The 18,337-nt window shown below is 51.9% G+C and overlaps 1 protein-coding gene across 6 annotated transcripts in view; it reads right to left on the reverse strand.

The window, feature by feature from the left end:
- Positions 1–18,337, reverse strand: part of SHANK3 (SH3 and multiple ankyrin repeat domains 3) — an 857,838-nt gene that overhangs the window by 25,183 nt on the left and 814,318 nt on the right. For 2 of the 6 annotated variants that reach the window (XM_074976815.1, XM_074976805.1), the window contains 2 exons: positions 15,648–17,976; positions 4,704–4,769 (listed from right to left, as the gene is read on the reverse strand). In XM_074976815.1, coding sequence (XP_074832916.1) covers positions 4,704–4,769; positions 15,648–17,976 — 2,395 coding nt within the window. Of the gene's footprint in view, positions 1–4,703; positions 4,770–4,956; positions 5,017–5,807; positions 6,587–15,647; positions 17,977–18,337 lie in introns of those variants that run through there. The other 4 variants (XR_012642513.1, XM_074976840.1, XR_012642514.1 and 1 more) reach the window with 4 other exon arrangements.

Consider the following 18,337-nt stretch of genomic DNA (forward strand, 5'->3'; position numbering starts at 1 on the left):
TTGAGCGGCCGGGGGGGACCTGCCCCTGGGTGTAGGCCTGTGGTGTCTGTGTCCAGCATGATAAGGACGACCATGGGAGCATGGGCAAGGGTCTGGGGATGGAGACCTAGACCACTCACGGGGTGTGTACCCCTGATGTCTGGGAGAGCGAGACCTCCGCAACGACACAGATAGAGGTGAAACTGGCTTGTGATAGTACTCCAGGGGATCCAATCCCAGAAATGGTGAAGGTGGCCCAAGCCGTGGTGACATTGGTTGGAGGAACGGAGAAGGAGGTTCCGGATGGGCCAGTGGAGACAGAGGCCTTCGGTGCGGCGTGTGTATCACAGGGGGAGGGCTTGGTGCTAACAGCAGTGCAGCCCTGTCCGGAGATGGACTGTGGTGCCGGGCTTTTGATTTTGTCTTGCCCCTCCCCTGCGGGGCCGGCACCACCCCCTCCCGTGCCGGGGATCTCGGCCCCGCTGTCAGCGCCGCGCTCGGCACCGTCAGCTGTGGTGCCGCGCGGGTATCCTCCTCCGGTGCCTGCAGGCTCCATGCCTGGCGCCCCTGCACCGTTGGTGCCGCGGAGGCCGGTGCCACCTATGGCGGTGCTGCCGGGTCCGGCGCTTGCCTCGCTGACGCTCTAGGTGCTGCGCGTGCCGGCTTTTGTATAACTGGAGGCCCAGCCTCTGCCACGTGCACTGCCGCGCTGCCGCTTGCCTGAGTATGCGGCTGGGGGCTGTGCGCTCCGCTCGTCCTGCTTGCTGCAAATGCTGGCAAGGATTGAGCCAGGGAGAGTTTCCTCCGTTTCTGCACCGAGGGGGTCAGAGAAAGCTGCCCTCCTCTTATGCAACCCAGAGGGCCCTTCTGGGTGAGGCTTCTCCGGCAAGTCCGGCTGGAGAGCCTTATCAACAAGAACATTTTACACCTCATCGCTCCGTCCTTCCTGGCCCTGGCTGTGAGCTTAGCACAGTGAGAACACTTCTGGGTAGCCTGTGATTCCCCCAGGCATCGGATGCCTTCGCTATGCCCCACGGAGGCCGGCATAGCTTCACGGCATGACTCACGCTTTTTAAAACCAGAAGAGGCCATTGCAGTGAGTCCTTTACTGTTAATAGGGTACTTAGCACTTAATCCGTGCCTTTCCACCCCAAATAGTGATCACCGGCCTGCGGGGCAGCAGGCGGCCTAAATGGCCTTCATGTCCGCTCTTCTCTTCTCCCCTCCTCTCTTTTTTTTTTTTTGGCTGATATTCTCTTTGTCTTTGCTTTCTCTTTTTTTTTTTTTTTTTTTTTTTTGTTTAATAACCGAAAACAACAAATTACGCGTGGGAAAAAAAACCACTAAGTAGTCTGACTCTGGCCTTAGCCTGAGTGGATTCCGTCTGCAGCTGATGGCGGTTGAGAAGGAACTGGCAGCGACCGGATCACGCACGCGGCCGGGGGTGTGCAGGGGGGCGGCGTGCCCCAGCGCATGCATGATCCAGGAGAAACTGCTGGAAGATTTCCGATCTGCGGCGCCGGGCGAGCCCGACACCTATTGTGGAGCACCCACAGGGACCACTCGAAGAAGAATTTTACTTTCATAGATGAATTCTGAAGTAGAGACTGAATGGCAGATTTCATCTTCTGGGATTTCTCCCACAAAAGTCAAGCTCTAGCTATTCTGCTGTCAAGGGCTCTTATGAAAAGGATATTTCTGAGACTGTCAATAAGGATTTCTCTTCATTCTTCAGAAATTTTTCTAATGGAGAGCATGTGAACTGAGAACATGTTCATTTTTGGCAGCTAGTTGTAGGAGTCAATCACTGAAATATGGAAAAATAAAAATCCCATCTTCTCAGAAAAGCTGTCAGTATGGACAGACATTTTGTAAAGAGTTGGGGTGCCATGGAAGGCCAAAGGGGAGAACCCTGAGTTGGAAATGACCATGCACTGTGGTATAATTTAGGTACTTCCCATGCAATGCATTTATCAAAATATGAGAGTAAGCTTCTTTGCGACAGAGAGAAGAAACCCACAGACAAAAAGAGGATAATGGACCCTAGAGATAACTTTCTGCTGTGAGGGCTTTGGCCCTACCGCTTTAGTGTCTTCAGATGCAGGACTGAACAAAGACTTCTGCAGCTCTTAGGGATTACGTAATAGCAGACACGATTACGTAATAGCAGACACGATTCCCAGAGGATAAACTCCAATTTTTCAGATTTACTAGAACCTGCTATGACTTTTTTTGCTTAGTAACGTGTTGATTTTTGTACTAAACACTGATTTGTCAGAGAGGGTCCTTGGTTACGACTGGGAAGATTGGTCTGGAGGGGGTCTCAAACTGGATGGTACAACTGTGTTTTATAGTGTGCAAAAACTATTTGTCCATGCTGATCTCTTGACAGTCACTACAAAAAATGGCCTAAACAGTTTCCAGCTGTTAGTCCACCACAAGTAAGGTTGTGTTTGTGGCTCTTACTCTACATGTCAAAGCTGAAGGCTAACTGTAAGGAAAGAAGAAGCAGAGGATGAATTCTTTTGTCTCATGGATTTAAAAGGGCATCGTTTCTAGTGCTGCTGAGAAGCAGAGAGTTGCTGTTGTATTGGTAGTGTTGGCTGCCTTTGCTAAAATCTGAAGATGAAGAAAAAGGCAGATAACACTGCCTTTGGTAGCTGAAGGCAGCTATAAGAATTCTCCTCTTGAAAGGTTACAACAGACCCAGTGAAGTAGCTGATGATGATCTTGTTTCTTTCATTTTCCCCAAGACTCCATCCATTCTAGAGAAGAAAAGCCCATTCCTTGCGAACAGAAGATCTTCACTCTTTGACCTTGTGAGGTGGGGAAGAGTGGACAAGCACAGCCACGCTTGTGCTCTGAAAATTACCACTGCAGCTGTTGGTACTGAAGATGCATCAGAAACATCAAAGGGAGCTCTTATCATTCTGCTCTTCTTCAATAGTGGACGTTTTCCACCTGCAATGCTCATCAGGTGGAGGCTGGGTGAAAAGTGAACTCTCGTCCTACAGGTGACACGAGATAGGCAGTTAGCTAGCCTTGTGTTTAGCGAAGATGAAGAGCATGCTGGTCACACCTGTCTATTAAAAAGTGAGGCACCTTGTTAAGGATCCTGAATCCCTCCCGCAAGAAGATTTACACCCACACAAGGGCAATGGCTGGAAGGACCGAGGTGGCCACTGCTGCACTCTCTTCTATTGCTCCACCCTCAGAATGGGTTCCAAGTTGGGAGGGGGCCGTGAGCACTCCAGTAGACATTAGCAGTCAATGGCTGCACTGCTCATATCCTGAAAGCGGGACTGTGCAGCAGACGCTCAAAGCAGAAATGAGAATTATTAAGATGGGGCTCTTCCCACGCAGTTGGATAGCACAGAAATCACACTCATAATCCGCACAATGAGGCACTAGCATGGAGGCTAAACGTCGTACGACACTCGTGTACTTGTGGATGGGGCTATGGCACCACGACAAGACTCAGCCAAGGCCATGTTCACCCGCTTGAAGTTGTGCCTGATCACTGTCGGCAATGGATGGGGCTTGGGCAAAAACATAAGCTTGTTCAAAGCTCCTGAGCAACTGCATAGGGCTGAGACACAGGACTGCCTGAAGCTCACGCTCATGGTCCAATGGGGATGCTGGGAAAACGTCCCAAAAATCTCACATAACCAAACATGGCTGAGGAGTGGAAACATCACACTCTTTCAGGTGTGTGTGAGAAAGATTAAACATTGGCTAAATCACTGACCTCATATTCAGCTGCATGGGGCAGAGACCAGCTTTACCCATGCCAAGCACAGATGATCTCTTTCTAATGCCTTTGGTGGTGCCAGCAAGCTTGCAGTATCTTGGGAGTGTGTGGAAGTGAAGGGTCTAAGCAAAAGCTATGTTCAGACCCCTCCTGTCTCTCTGCAGCCTCAGGATGGGGGAGGTCAGGATGCCTGCCTCACTTTGGAACTCTGAGAAAAGTTTGGCTCCACACGTGGAAGCAGGGGGCTAGTTTTTCCTGAATCCACATGGCAATGCCCTGAACACTTAGACGCTGTATAACACCAGCCACAGAGGCAACAGGACTGAATGCATGAAAACACAGACATGTGGAGTGAACTCTGACCTAAGGAGGCCCCTCCCTTGCTGGCCCTGGAGACACTGAATGAGATTCATTCTGCCTAACCTGGGGAACACATATTTATCTCCTAGATCGAGCTGGGGGGTCTCCTGTCATACTTAAGGCTTGGGAGATTTTAAATTCGCTTTGTAGGTAGGCCAAAGAGAGAGTGGTTTCTGCCTTGCCTGCCTTTCTGTTCAGAGTTGCTGTGGACCAGTGACCGTGGGAATGGAAGATCTCTGGCCCCTGTGGAAGTGAGTTGTCTATCTGGCTGGAAAGCAATGGGGATTGCAGACTCCTTAGATTTGCCATTTGGTTGCTCCTGGGGTTCTGGCCCCACCTGGCTGGACACGGGGATGGGGAGGCAGCCTCGGCGATTCAGCAATCAGCAGAAATTGAGACAAGTGAAAAACAACCTGTTTGTCAAGAACTTTGCTTGTGCTCTGGACCTGCCTTTGTGCAGGACTCTGATTTCTGTTACTGCTGAGAGACAAAGGGCTAGACAGACACAGCAGGCGCACAACCAGAACACAGTGGGGCATGCACTTGGGGGAAACTCACTGGGTTGGCCCCCTGGACTCTGGAGCACACATCACAGTTTAAAAACGTCCCTCACCTATGCAAGGCCCCAGGTTCTGACCAGTCACACTCAGCACATTCTTGGGATATTCTTCTCGTCACTCTGCAGTAAAAACCGTATTGGTTAAACAAGGACTTCCTCATAAGCGTCACGCTGCCTGTAGCTACACTGAACTGATAAACCACTTGCTTGTCAGTGTAGCACTGGTCACCACCAGGGCGTATGGTGGGGTCAGACCAGGTCTTTGGGCTGAAATTACCCGTGACTGCCCTGTGCAGACACTGCTCACCTATGGTGCAGGTAACAGGGTCATCACAAGACAGTGAATGGCTGTGCTCCTCTGGAAGTCCTGAGTTAGAATAAAGACAAGAACCTGACATGACCGCCTCAGATAATGTTCAGCATCTGGCAGAGAGGACACTCTCCTGTTGCCCAGCCCACATATCCCTGTCTGCATCCGCCATTAGTCTCCCGCCTAAAATGTTACTTCATTTCAGGTGCAGAAACAGGGTACAATTCTCCTTTCCTTGTCTCACAACCACCTCTTGCTCCAGGGCCCACGCAGTGATCTGCAGACGTCTGAGGGCAGGGAAACGTGTACGTGAAGGAAAAGACGTGCTCTCATGGAGCTTGGGCCTCTTTCCGTTCCGACACAAGGAATGGGCTCACGTCCCAGGGAGCTTCTGGGGCAGGTGCAGGAGGAGGGAATGTGGGCGGTGGGGGAGCTGCAAGCTACTTAAGTCTCTGCCTTTTCCAAAACCCTTACAAATGAGAACGCTGGATTGAAAATGTGCTGAGTGACCTGAAAGGGCCCTGTTCCAGGATGTCAGCCTGGGAGCAGGGCTTGGCGCAGAAAGGCTCTCTCTAGCCATCGCTCGCACCGTGTCAAAGCCAGAAGGGAGTTTCCTCCTGGCAACCAGCGGCACATAATATCACAGCACAGGGACACAGACATGCTACTGGGGCACAAGAGGACAAGGGAGAGGGGTTGAAGTGCACACTCCACAGCAGCTTCCACTCCCTCCTCTCCCATGATCCCAGGGCTGTGGGCCAAGAAGGCAGAGTGACTGGCACAGGGCACACAGAGCAGCACCGGGAGGACAACATGGGTTTGCTATGAGATGAGGCATGCTCACTTACACAACTCGCCCACCCTCCTGAGGCCGGAGGCGGTTCTAGACAGAGCAGCGCGGACATGCAGATGTGAGAGCAGGAAGAGAGGCAATGAGAGAGAATGTTAGCATCCGTCCAGGGCCCAATAACAACATGGAGAAGAATGATCTGACTTCAGCCCAAACCGTTCCAGAACCAGTGTGACTCCCAGAACCCATGCTGGCCAAGGGGCTGGCTCTGCACGCTTCCCTCCCATCGCAGGGGCTGTGTTGCACAGGAGATGCGGAGAATGACCAACTCGGCAAGAGAGGGAGAAGTGGTGCAGTTGTATCGAGGAGCTAATATGTGAGCTACGGAGGTGGGGCGCTCTCCCCATTTCCCAGACATGCACTGAAGTCTCGGACAGCAAAGCAATTCTCTACGTATTGCGCTTGTGAGTGAGGAGCAATGCAGGGTCTGGTGACTCCCTCACAGCCGTTTATCAGGCGTAAGCCTGACCTCAGTGGCTTGGTGCCTCCCTGGCTGTGCACCAGCTCTCCCCGCCGTGGTGTATGCACAGCAGTCTCAGCCCCTCATCTCCAGGGATAATGCAGAAGAGAAAGGGCTTGCGGTCTGCAAGTGGCATGACAGAGGCTTGGATGCTCTGACGGGGTTTGAAGTTTACTGCAACGCCGCAGACCGGGGGGCTTGTGTGTGGTTCTTGGGAGATGTTAAAAGAGATCCAGATGATTGGCACCAAAAGGATTCTGGGAGCCAGTTCAGTTCAGGTCAATTCAACATTCATTGAGTTCACATTCCTGCATTTACTGGAGAAAATGGGACATTCATAATCACATGAATTGAACAGCCAAAGCCTGAGACAATCTGACAGTGGTATTCCTAAAGGGAGGGGGAAGGGAATGGGGAGGAGGAGGAGGTGTGGGGAAGAGAGAGGGAGGGGAGAATAGGAAAGGGGAAAGAGAACATATGTATGAGAGAGAACGTGCTACAGAATGAAGAAGAGACTGAGAGCAGTAAATACAATTCAACCCCTGATCTGACTGACCTGGTAATCTGCTGCAGTGCTTTGATTTCTGACTGCTGTCAGGCTAGCGGCCAATGGAATGCCACCGGCCCCTGGAGAGAAAGTTACTCTTTCCTGTGGGGGACAATCCCAGGTTCGTGGGGTATGGAAGTTTGGTTTTTCCCTCCCTGAGAACCCACAAATACATTGAAGAATTCTCCTGTCCACTCAGGGACGCCAAGAGTTTGCCTTCAGAAAATGAGTTTGCGATCAACATCTGGTTCCCACAGAGTAACCGGACCAGACTGAGTGTCAGGAAGGCTCAGGAGAGTTGTCTATTCCCATTCCTGCTGGAATCCTGCTTCTGTCTAGCTCAGAAGAGGAACCCCTAACCATCCCCTTTATATATGTCAAAGTCAAGTCCCTCCCCAATGGATCTAGGGGGACAGGAACCCCGTTTTAGAAGACTGCTCACCACATCTCCCTCCCTAGCAGAACTCCTTCATCTCCCTGAATTACGTTTCTAGACTCCTTGTTTCCTGAAGTTTTGCTCATTGTATTGGGACTGTAGTCAATATTACCATCTGCTACGGGTGCTATGAGCACAAGTGCTTAGCTTTGGATTAATTAAAAGTGTCTAAAAGCAAAGAGGTTGCATTGAGAATGGAACAAATTTCACAAGACCACTGCATTGAACATACAGCTCTCCTGCCTGCATCAGACTCCAAGGGGAGAAAAACAAGCAATTTAAGCAGTATCATTGTTTCAGACATAGCTGTCTTCTCCCAAATGAGAGTCAGGAAGTGAAATGTACCAGCTAGCACTCAGTGCAGTACACAAACCTCAGGCTCAAGTGAGGTTACCCCAGATCCTAACTAAGCTGCAGAACAACGCAAAATCAGTGCATAGTGGGAGCCCCACAACTAACAAAGTCATGTGGGCATCCCCCTAGTGAACACTGCCGGGTTGTAATGGGTTTCTAACGAGCGCGCCGTCTCAGCCGGGTGTCACAGTAACAACTTTGCAGTGCTTGCAGGAATGAAGTAGAAGAGCAAGTGGCCCTCCAAGCTCCTTTTGGAGAGGGTCCCTCCCATTCTTTTAGCGGAAGAGCTCCGGGTGTGAAATGACTTCCCTGGCTTCCCCTGGGCAATTGCGAACAGTGCAACAGGACTGCAGAACACTGCCAAGACAGTGAATGCACACTGAGGCTGTGTCTCTGAGACACCATCTGCGGGGGGTGAAATAGGGAGAAACAGAAACCAAAAACTGTATGACAATCAAAACCATGAACAGCAGCAAATCTGCCATAGGAATAGGAGAGTTATGAGCACAACATCCATGATAACCATGAATGCTACCCCACACTGCGCACTGCCCCACCTGTGTGCCCCACATTGTCTTTGGTAGTGACAGGGGAATTCAGGTCTAATCTGTAAGCGCTTCACTGCTTATAGTTCTTCCATGGGAGACCGTAACCCACTTCAGGAAAGCCCAGCCTCAGCTGACGGGAGAGGGTCTTTCTTCTCCTCCCTATGTATGCAACCTCTGGGAGCCGCCAAGCCAGTCTCTGAATATACTTACACTGTGAGTTTGAGTAAACATGGGGGACTCCAACAGAACCACTCTAAGCTGGCTTGCGGGGAGACTTCTACACTGACTACCTCTATCTCTTGCTTGGCCCCCTGAGCACTGACCCTATGGAGGGTTATCTAGAAATGAGAAAGTCTTGGATTCCTTTAGCTTCCTTTCTGTGACCTTCTCTTCCAGTCAAACTTGGCCAGAAGAGCCTCTCTTTAGTGCTCCGTGACACACAGGCAATCATTTGTAAGGAATAAAGCATCACCGTGGGATTCACTCAGTGCTCAAATCAGCTTTGAGGGGAAGCTGCTTATGGGTCAAGTCCTGCCTTTTCTGGCCATACCAACAGGGGCACGGGCACAGTTCTTACCCAATGTGCAGGTAACTCATCTGAACTCCTCACTCCTAGGTGAGAACCCAGTGGGAATAAATGAGCTGAAGCCAAGGTTTGCTCTTCTACTCACTCCTTGGAGTCATGAGTGCATGAGCTGTGATTAGTACGTTAGTGATCAGATGAGGTGAAGCCAGCTGTGCTTGCTGTGATATGAACACATGCTGAGACTTATTACCCACAATGCCCCTGTCTCCTTGTAGGCAACGCAGATCAACATTTAAAAACCACAAACCCACCCATGTGTCAGGGAGGGAAATCTTTGATTGGTTTCAGATTAGTGCGTCTGCTCAGGATCCCAGGGCTACTTTCTCTGCCGGGAGACTACCACACAAAAATTAGCTCTTCAGGGACTAAACCAGGACCCCTGCCGGTCTCTACAGATACCTGGTCTTTACAGTGGTGTCTCTACAGGGCATATGCTACCGCGTCCTACTGCTGTCTGCAGCGCAAAACCTAAGTGACTGACACAGAGATTAGCTTCTGGAATGCCATGGCAGCCCCTCATTCAAGACACCTGTGAATGGTGGCATACCTTAAAGACCAACGGGCAAAAACAAACCAGCACCCAGCAAGTGTGCAGGTGAGAGGACTTTCAGCAGTTGGACCTAGTGACGGCTTTCTTGATATCCTCTCACATTCTAGCACTAAGTCTCTGCTCAATTTCCCCACTCTGTGGCTATCGCACGAGAAGGCACCATCTCTCTGACATGGCAGGCATGGGAGGCTGGGCCACCTAAGAGTTTCAGACCCCAGGGGTTGTGTCTACACTGCAATTAGAAATCCACAACTGGCCTGTTCTGGCTAGCTCAGAGGCTGGGCTCTGCCACCCTGCAAGGGGCGAGACATGCCTGAGGCTGCAGCCAGAGACAGAACATCTACATAGCAATTAAACAGCACCTTATCCCAAGTTACAGGCCAGCCACAGGTGGCTAATTGCAATGTAGTGCTGAGGCAATCATGGCTGAAGTATGTGTCTGTGACCAGGGACTCCTCCATAATGCACTCCTGAAGCAAAGGATGGACACTCATGAGGGCCTAACCTGCCATCCAAACGACTGCTATCACTGCAAGAAAAGCGAACATGGGGCCCATTCTGCATCCACTGAAGTCAGCTGGAATTTTGCCCCATCTGCATAGGTGCAGGACCTGGCCCAATGTGAGCAGCAGAGGGCACAACAGCATGGGTGGGATGTTCTTCCAAGCCAATGCTTGCAGTACAGCACCCTGTGCCACCCATGCTATCGCGCTCTAGACAGATCCTGAGTTCCTAGCTCAGCTGATTGCAGGTTTTTTCCATGCTCCCTCAGCCCAATATCCAGCTAGGAATCAGAAGGACCACCCTCTCCTGGTGAAGCAGGGGGGGACACAGATTTGTTCACCTAATACTGTGTTCTCTGCTCTCCTTCACCCTACTCCCAACCTTGGGGGACCACCTTCCTGAGGGAGTAGAGGGGAAGTTTGTTTCTCACTTCACCTAATTCTGGTGCTCCCATCTGTACTCCTGCCCTGGATTCAAACCCTGACCTGGAAGGGTCACATTCTCTCCAAACAGGAGTAGAAGTGGTTGTGCTGTTTCTGCCTATACACCATGGGATCCCCAATAGGGAAGGATGTGAGAACAATGGCTCTAAGTTCATCTTTGCCTTGATAAATACCAAACCTGAGCCTCTCCATCAGCTCTCCAGGAATCTGCCCTGGTGGAGGAAAGAAACTTCAGTTCTTTTTTATGCAGAGTTTAGACATCATGAGGAAACAAAGAGCCTACAAGGAAACAGGGGTTGTAACTGCAGTGGCAGAAAGCTTACACCAGAAATGTTACACCATTTGACTGAAACAGAATTAATTGATGAATTTATATAGAAAGAGATAGCTTTACCCTAGGAGCTAAATGTCTAAAGGGTTTTTTTTTCTTCTCTCTCTTTTTCAGATCTGTAGAAATACAAAGCAGTTGTGGGTTTCCAGAACAGCACCTAAAAAACCTCAGTTTTGCATCTAAAACTTTGTTTTAAATGATCCATCTGGCAAGGTCTGTTGTTGCTTTGACATAAGAACCAAAACCAGTACGGAGAACCTGCTAATGTGGATTCTCAGCTGAATTACAGCTGGAGCTTAAAACTGAAATGGCATCAACCCTGTTGAATAACTCTGGCTTGAGGCAAATACTCATTCTCAGACATGCCTGGAGTTCGAGATGACCACTGTCATTGCACGGCTGACCAGCAGAGATGGGGACGGTAAGGTCCAGGTTTCACTTCACCCCATAAGGAATGAGGCTGGATGTCCAGGGCCAGAGGCACGTGACACAAGGACATTAAACGAGCGTGCCACTTTGAACATGTGCTTTAATGCTGTACATGGAACAGGTGAGATCTGACGTAAGGAGTTTTGCTTGCAGCTGCTGGTACTAGGATGTAGGTCTCCAGCCTTGTACACCTTTTCACAGCTTACTATGACTTTACTAGACCTACCACTCATGGATCAAGGAGCACAGGTATCAGGAGTTAAATTTAGAGGTGCTTTGTGATAATGTATGTCACACAGAGATTCCACTATAGTATCCAAGAGCGTCCTTCAATGGCGAGCTCTTGAAAGGCCATTAGTGAGCCAATGTAAGTCTGACACAGCTGTGGAGTCGCAGTACGACAGCTTGTGTTGCCTTAGGAGCTATCACAAGGTAACTCAGAAGTTAGCTCACCTCACAGCTACTTCATGGTATTGGTAGGATTCCCTGCTGCTCTGAACACTGGATATTGGGAGTTGCCATCTAAACTTGAAGGTGGTTGAAGCTAACTTTATACTGTATCTTTATAATCTCCAGAGGCATCTTGCAATTGTCAGTGTGGCACAGGGGCTACGTCTACACGTGAAGCCAACATCGAAATAGGCTATTTCGATGAATAACGTCTACACATCCTCCAGGGCTGGCAACGTCGATGTTCAACTTCGACGTTGAGTGGCACCACATCGAAATAGGCGCTGCGAGGGAACGTCTACACGCCGAAGTAGCGCACATCGAAATAAGGGTGCCAGGCACAGCTGCGGACAGGGTCACAGGGTGGACTCAACAGCAAGCCGCTCCCTTAAAGGGCCCCTCCCAGACACAGTTGCACTAAGCAACACAAGATACACAGAGCCGACAACTGGTTGCAGACCCTGTGCCTGCAGCATGGATCCCCAGCTGCCGCAGCAGCAGCCAGAAGCCCTGGGCTAAGGGCTGCTGCCCACGGTGACCATAGAGCCCCGCAGGGGCTGGAGAGAGAGCGTCTCTCAACCCCTCAGCTGATGGCCGCCATGGCGGACCCCGCTATTTCGAAGTTGCAGGACGCGGATCATCTACACGTGCTCTACTTCGACATTGAACGTCGAAGTAGGGCGCTATTCCTATCCCCAATGGGGTTAGCGACTTCGATGTCTCGCCGCCTAACATCGAAGTTAACTTCGAAATAGCGCCCGGTGCGTGTAGCCGTGACGGGCGCTATTTCGAAGTTAGTGCCACTACTTCGAAGTAGCGTGCACGTGTAGACACGGCTAGGGTGAACAATGGTTGGGTGCCCCACTGCTCTGCTGCCCAGCATTGTCAGCGTCATCTGCCAGGCTCTGTGCTCCAGGCTGTGAGGTGAGCTAACTTCTGAATTACCTTGTGATAGCTCCAAAGGCAACATGAGCTGTCGTACTGCGACTCCACAGCTGTGTCAGACTTACATTGGCTCACTAACGGCCTTTCAAGAGCTCGCCATTGAAGGACGCTCTTGGATACTATAGTGCTATAGTTGGGTACAGGGAAATACTGCTGTTTTGCCACTTTTGTCCAAAATCTTTATCTGTGAACAGAGCACACAACATACTCCTTCTGCCTGGCACAGGCCTAAGACTAGGGAGAAGAGAAGGAATATTAACACTACTTATTGCCTTAACTCTGACCTCACAATCTCTTCGTTAGTCTCAACCTCTTTTTCCATGACTCTCGCTGGATGTTTTCCTGGGGGAGAGAGTCTGGCCAGGAGACACCAACAGAGAATGCAGTTTCTGTCTTTCATCCCTGCAGCTCCCAAGCCAGGAACCCCATGAAACGTCCCAGGGCTGCAGCTTGTATATTCCAAAATCAGGAACAAACAAAACTGCACACCGCCATCTCCGCTCATCAGCTGTTCTTCCAGCTCCATCCAGGCTCTCGTCTAATGATAAGCTCTGGCAATAGCAGTAACTGTGTTGCGGTGGCTCCTCAGAGCAGCGACTTCCCTGTCTTTCTCAAAGCAGGGGGATATTCCTGGGCAGCCACTTGAGACACGGCTTCAGTCTGGCCCTGGCACGTGCCCATAGTGCCCTTCTGAAGCAATGATGGACTCTGGATGAGAACAGCAGCAGAGGAGGCTTTGGCAGCAGAATCTTCACTTATCTTACACTGCAGGGTCAAAAGACAGCATCTGGCGGCAGCAGCAGCAGCTGTGGACTTGGGGTCGTCTCTGGCAGGTGGTATCTCACTGTTCTTCAGCAATCAGGAGGAGCATTCAGGGGCTATCACTGGTGGTGACAGCAGCAGATTTAGCTGGCCCTGCTTCCCTTGTCCTCCGCCACAGCACTGAAGGGACTTAAGGGCAGCCTACTGTGAAAGCCTGGAGTGGCAAGTCCTTCCTGAATATGCAGAACAGGGACTGGGAAGTGTGATGCCTCAAAATATGTGGTGAGGGCGGTTGCAGCTGTTCACTGAACTGTTCTACATATTAATGCCTGGACAGACAGTCATCGAATAAAAGGTCAGAAATCAGCACAGTGGTGGAGAGCACCTCCCATCGCTCCAGAAGAGCCTTTTTACAGTGACTCTCCTGGGAAACAGCTCCACTTCTTGGACACAGACCAGGGGCTCCACGTGTCAGAGAGGAGAGGCCACAGCTCCCATGGAAAGTGAATAATGGACACTGAGCTTCACAACACCAGCCAAACAGGTGAGCCAAGAGCATCCCCGTGTGATGGCTGTGGGGAGGGCAGGGTGCTGGGTGCAGGAGCGAGGATCTCTGGGAAGCACAGCAGAGCAGTGCAGGGCCTGGTGGCATGGCATGGCAAGGCACACACTGAGGGGCTCTCCGGGAAGGGCCAGTGATTGAGGAGGATGCTTGTCAGGCAGTGTAAGAGGCAGGGAGAAGCCAGCATCTCTGGTGACCCACAAGGCAGAGGAAGCTGGTGTCTCTGGCGGCAGGCACATCAGAAAGGTAGGCTGCAGCCATCTGCAACCTGTGGGTGGCAGAGGGTGAGCTGGTATCTCAGTGCCTCTGTGAGACTGAGGGGGAGTGGGACAGCGAGGGTCCCTCCGGCTGAGAGGAGATGGTTTTTTGCATGGAATGTGCAGGTTGGAGAGAGCCTATGTCACCCGGGAAGCAATGGAGTTTGCAGGGTGTTTCTCTGGCCTTGGTATGTCAGAGGGGCACCTTGTCTCTCAGGGCCGTGGAAGACGGAGGCAGGCTGGTGTACCTTGGAGACCAGGTGGGAAAGTGGGAGAGGGAGAAGAGGCATCAGCCATGCACAAAGCTCTCAGCACAGCATACTGCAGTATTTACAACAGTCCAGGTCTGAGCTAGAAGTTCCGGCTTGGGCCCATGGCACGGAGGCGATCAGGGCGGCAGCACGGGGAGGCTATGGGCAGCCAGGGGGAGCTGGGGATCAGGCTCTAAGGGTCGTGGGCACAACTCAGGGGATGCAGCTGACACTGCTAAGGGCCCTTAAGGGAAGAGAAAGGGCAGAGGAAGGCGTGTGTCTCCGGGGTTGGAGGGAAACGGTGTGTGCAGGGCTGGGCTGGGCATGGAGGGGGACTGGTGTCGCCTGAGGCTATAAGACATGGGAACAGGGCGATGCCTTTAGCAAATATGGAAGTCACTGATGTGTGGGTTGGAGCTGGTGTCGGCTGGGCCACGTGGGGGTGAAGGAATCTAATGCAGCTGGGACCAGGAAAGAAGCTTCTATGGGTCTTGGGACTTCATATCCAGGTCTTCGGGGCTGCCACCTTGTGAGTGCTCATGAACTGAGTGGTTTCTGGCCAGGCCCGTAATCAGATGAGAGACCAGAAGAGGAAAACCTGGGGTAGTGTAGGCGGTGGTGTGGCGCTTCGGTGGGGCCGCTCCCCCCGAGTCAGTGATGGTTGCAGAGGCCCAGGTGGCAATAGGAGGGCTGTGCTGCCGGGTGACTGTGTAATGGTGCTAGGAGACCGACCGAGGGTGGAACATTGACAGATGTGATGTAAAACTGAGGCCCTGACTACGCGTGGTAACGACCAGTCACATGGCAATTTTCCTGCCAGCGTCAGCCAGCCTGCATTCCCTTGGCAATGTCAGTGGGAAAGGGAATTCATTTGCATTTCATTAGAGGCAGCGTATCGTGTTCCTGGGGCCTGTCCAAAGCTGCCGCACCCCACCCCAGCGGTGGTCTGCTTGTACGCGATGGGTGACACAGTTCCTATGCACTTACTCTGAGAGCACTTAGGGTCCTTTGGGGTGAAAGGTACTAGCAAAACATCAAATACTACAACCTGTTCAGGACCAAGCATGTAAAAGAAGAACCCACAAGCAAATACAGCAATTTAACAACAGAATCAGGACAGAGAGAAGCGACATGAAACGACAGAAAGGCAATCTGAAGGGGAAAGGAGAGAGTGAGAAAGGTCCACGTTTGTGGGTAGGGTAAGGAAGGGCCCCAAAACCAATCAGGACAGTTTCTGGGATGTCTGTCTCAGCTTTTTTCTCCTCTCTGCAGCAAGGAATCCTGACATCTCTGCATGTTCCTCAAAAGGCATCTTGTGATTACGCAGCATATTTATAGGACACTTTTGCTAACGAATTTCCCTATTTTCCTGGGGTGCCTAAACTCTGCACCGATCCCCTCCCCTGATCAGCATAAGTCTTACCGTGCTGCGACCACAGGTGACTTCTTCCCGGGATCTAAAGGAGGCCCAGTAGGTTCCTCCCCCAGTGATCGTGTATCCTTATTCAGCTGCTGTAACCGGGAACTTAGCTCACTGATCACAGTTGGTTTGTCATCATCAGCCCCGTGGATGGGCCTGCTCTCCATGGGGTCCCCCCATAGCTTGGACCTTCTCTGAAAGAGGTAGCGTGGCCGACCAACACTGGCTGAAGCCAGAGTAGCCGCATGTTGCTGGGAGATGAGCTCACTGTCCGAAGACTGCTTCAAAAGTGGGTCCCTGAAAGTAACTGGCCCCTTGCTGAGCTGGGACTTGAGTTTTGGCTTTGGAGGCACTGGTGGCTTCTCGAGTATAAAAGTTTGTCCATCCGCAAAGGAAGTGTACGTGTCAGTGGGCTCCCCGCTCTCAGAGGACAACGTAGACATACTGGAGACTGTCGAGATGGTGCTTGTGGTCTCCAGGTGATGGTCACTTGAACTTCTGGTGTCCACCTCTTCTACTCCTGAGTCTGCAGCAGACTCTGGGGCTACGGGGGCATCAGAGGGCTTCCCTGAGGGTGTTCCACCAGTGGTAGAAGGTGCTGCTGCTGCCGCTGGTATGGATGGCGTGCTAGGCTTAGCCAGTTGGCTGATTGGTGTGCCAGGGGTGGTGACGAGTACCCCATTTGCAAACTCATCTGGTGGAGGCACCAGCCCAATCTTGGCCAGCTCCTCCCTGGTCTCTTCATCACTCGAAGACAACTGAGCTGGCGGCAGGGTAACTGTGTAGGGCTCCACTTCCTCCTCTGAGCTACCTTGTCCAAGTGTCTTGTCAGATGCTGGACTAACCGGCGACTTTCCCGCAGGGCTGGGCTCAGTCTCCACTTTGGGCAGCTCCGCTGGCACCCTGATTTCCTCAGGAACATCTGGTTTCTCCTCTTTCATCTCAAGTCCTATGTCCTCTTGGCCATTGCTTGTTGCATGGACCATGATGAGGCCAGCTGTCTTCTGCTGTGATGTGTCCACTATACTAATGATCATAGATTTCTTGTCCTCTTGTTTTTTCTCCTCTTTCGCAGGTGTTTCTGCTCTTGTCTCAGTCTCTTTTCTCAGCGTTGTTGGAGTGCCCCATTGGCTTTTTGTAGGGGCCAAAGTCCCAGGAGCTGCTGCTGCCAGAGCCCCTTTGGCGCCGGGCGAATATGCAGGTGACACTAGGCCTTCTAGCTCCCCCCTTTCTGGTTCTTTGGTTTGGACGTCCACAAACAGGGGCGCTGCTCTGTCTGAATCTGGGCTGTGGATTGGGGTGGGTGACCTGGATGGGACTTGAGAGGACAGGGCCCGCTCCCTTGCGGCCAGCGCAAGCGCCAGTGGTGAGTTTGGGTCCAGGGGCTTTCCTGTTAGGGGGTGGATGAATGTTGAGGACGGGCTGCTAATTAATGGCTTTAAAGCTGAGACAGGTGAAGGCAGCAGCACATCTCGGCTTCCTAACAACCGCTCATCGATTGACCTGGACTGTTGCAGGGATGGCATGTCGATGCTGGGGGGGCTCCCTTCGATGGCCCCAACTGAGAGGAAGACAGTGGATTTCCGCCTCTCATCCAGACGACGCTCTCGGTCCTTCATGACTCCTGCTATGGCAGTGGCAAAGGGGATGCTTGATGGCTCGACCTGAGCAAGGCCAGCGTGGTGCTGATACTCGGCGCCACTCATGCGATGGCTCCGGCGCGTGGGAGAGGGCTCCCGGGTGAAGCTTCCCGTGATGGATAAAGCCGCTCTTTCCTGAGCATCCTCCACTTGCAGCTGCTTCACTAGCGGGCTCTTCTTCCGCTGAGGCTTGGTGGGAGCAAAGAGGCTAACATTGAACTGGCCCATGTTGGCGTAAGGGTTGTCAATCACTCGCCCTTTCCGTTTCAGCTTCTCCGGGGGAGTGGCGGAAGGACCAGGCCGAGGGATCTCTGTTGGCTCTACAGGAAGATGAGAGGAGTCCTGCAGGATTATCATGGATCGCGCCCTTTTCTGCCTTTCTGGATATGGGACAGATGGCCTTGCCTGGTCATACATCTCAGCGGCACTGATCACCTGTGGGAGGCCATGGAGTTTGGCCTCCAGGCCTGGCTTAAAGCTCGATCTTATGGTATCATAAACCCTTCCAGGAGGTGGAGGTGGGGAGAAGGATGGGGGAGGGCCTGTGTCAAAATAATATGGAGTCGGAGGAGGGGGCGGAGCTGTCTGAGGTGGGGGTGGGATTCCGTGCCCTTCCCTGACAGTGTCTTGCATCGATGTACTCCGTGGAAATTTCCCATCCATCAAAGAGGCAGCAAGTTTCTCATCTTCACCTAGGAAAACAGAAGCAGAGCAGAGTCAGAATCCAAGGAGGAAGGGAGATGGGCTCTGCTGAGAATTCAGTCGTTCCCTGAGCACCACAAGCCGCTCGGCTTTTGGTCCCCTAGGAAGGGATTCCCCCTGCCCTTGAATTTCTCCTTTTCAGGTGCCTCTCCTATTCTTCACGCTACATGACTGGCCACTAGCATTGCAGCTTGCTCCCTGGTCAGATGAGACAGGCTCCAGAGCAGGCAGTGATTGGGTCTTACTGCCCTTCACCATTTTAAAGCCCTCTATTGGTCCTTTACAACTTGTCCTTGGCCAGGCTAACGAAGCCCAGGGCCAGGTGCAGAGATGCTGTGACTAGACTCCGTG

The sequence above is a fragment of the Carettochelys insculpta genome, chromosome 1, assembly GCF_033958435.1.
Source record: "Carettochelys insculpta isolate YL-2023 chromosome 1, ASM3395843v1, whole genome shotgun sequence".
In the NCBI taxonomy this organism is placed as follows: Eukaryota; Metazoa; Chordata; order Testudines; family Carettochelyidae; genus Carettochelys; species Carettochelys insculpta.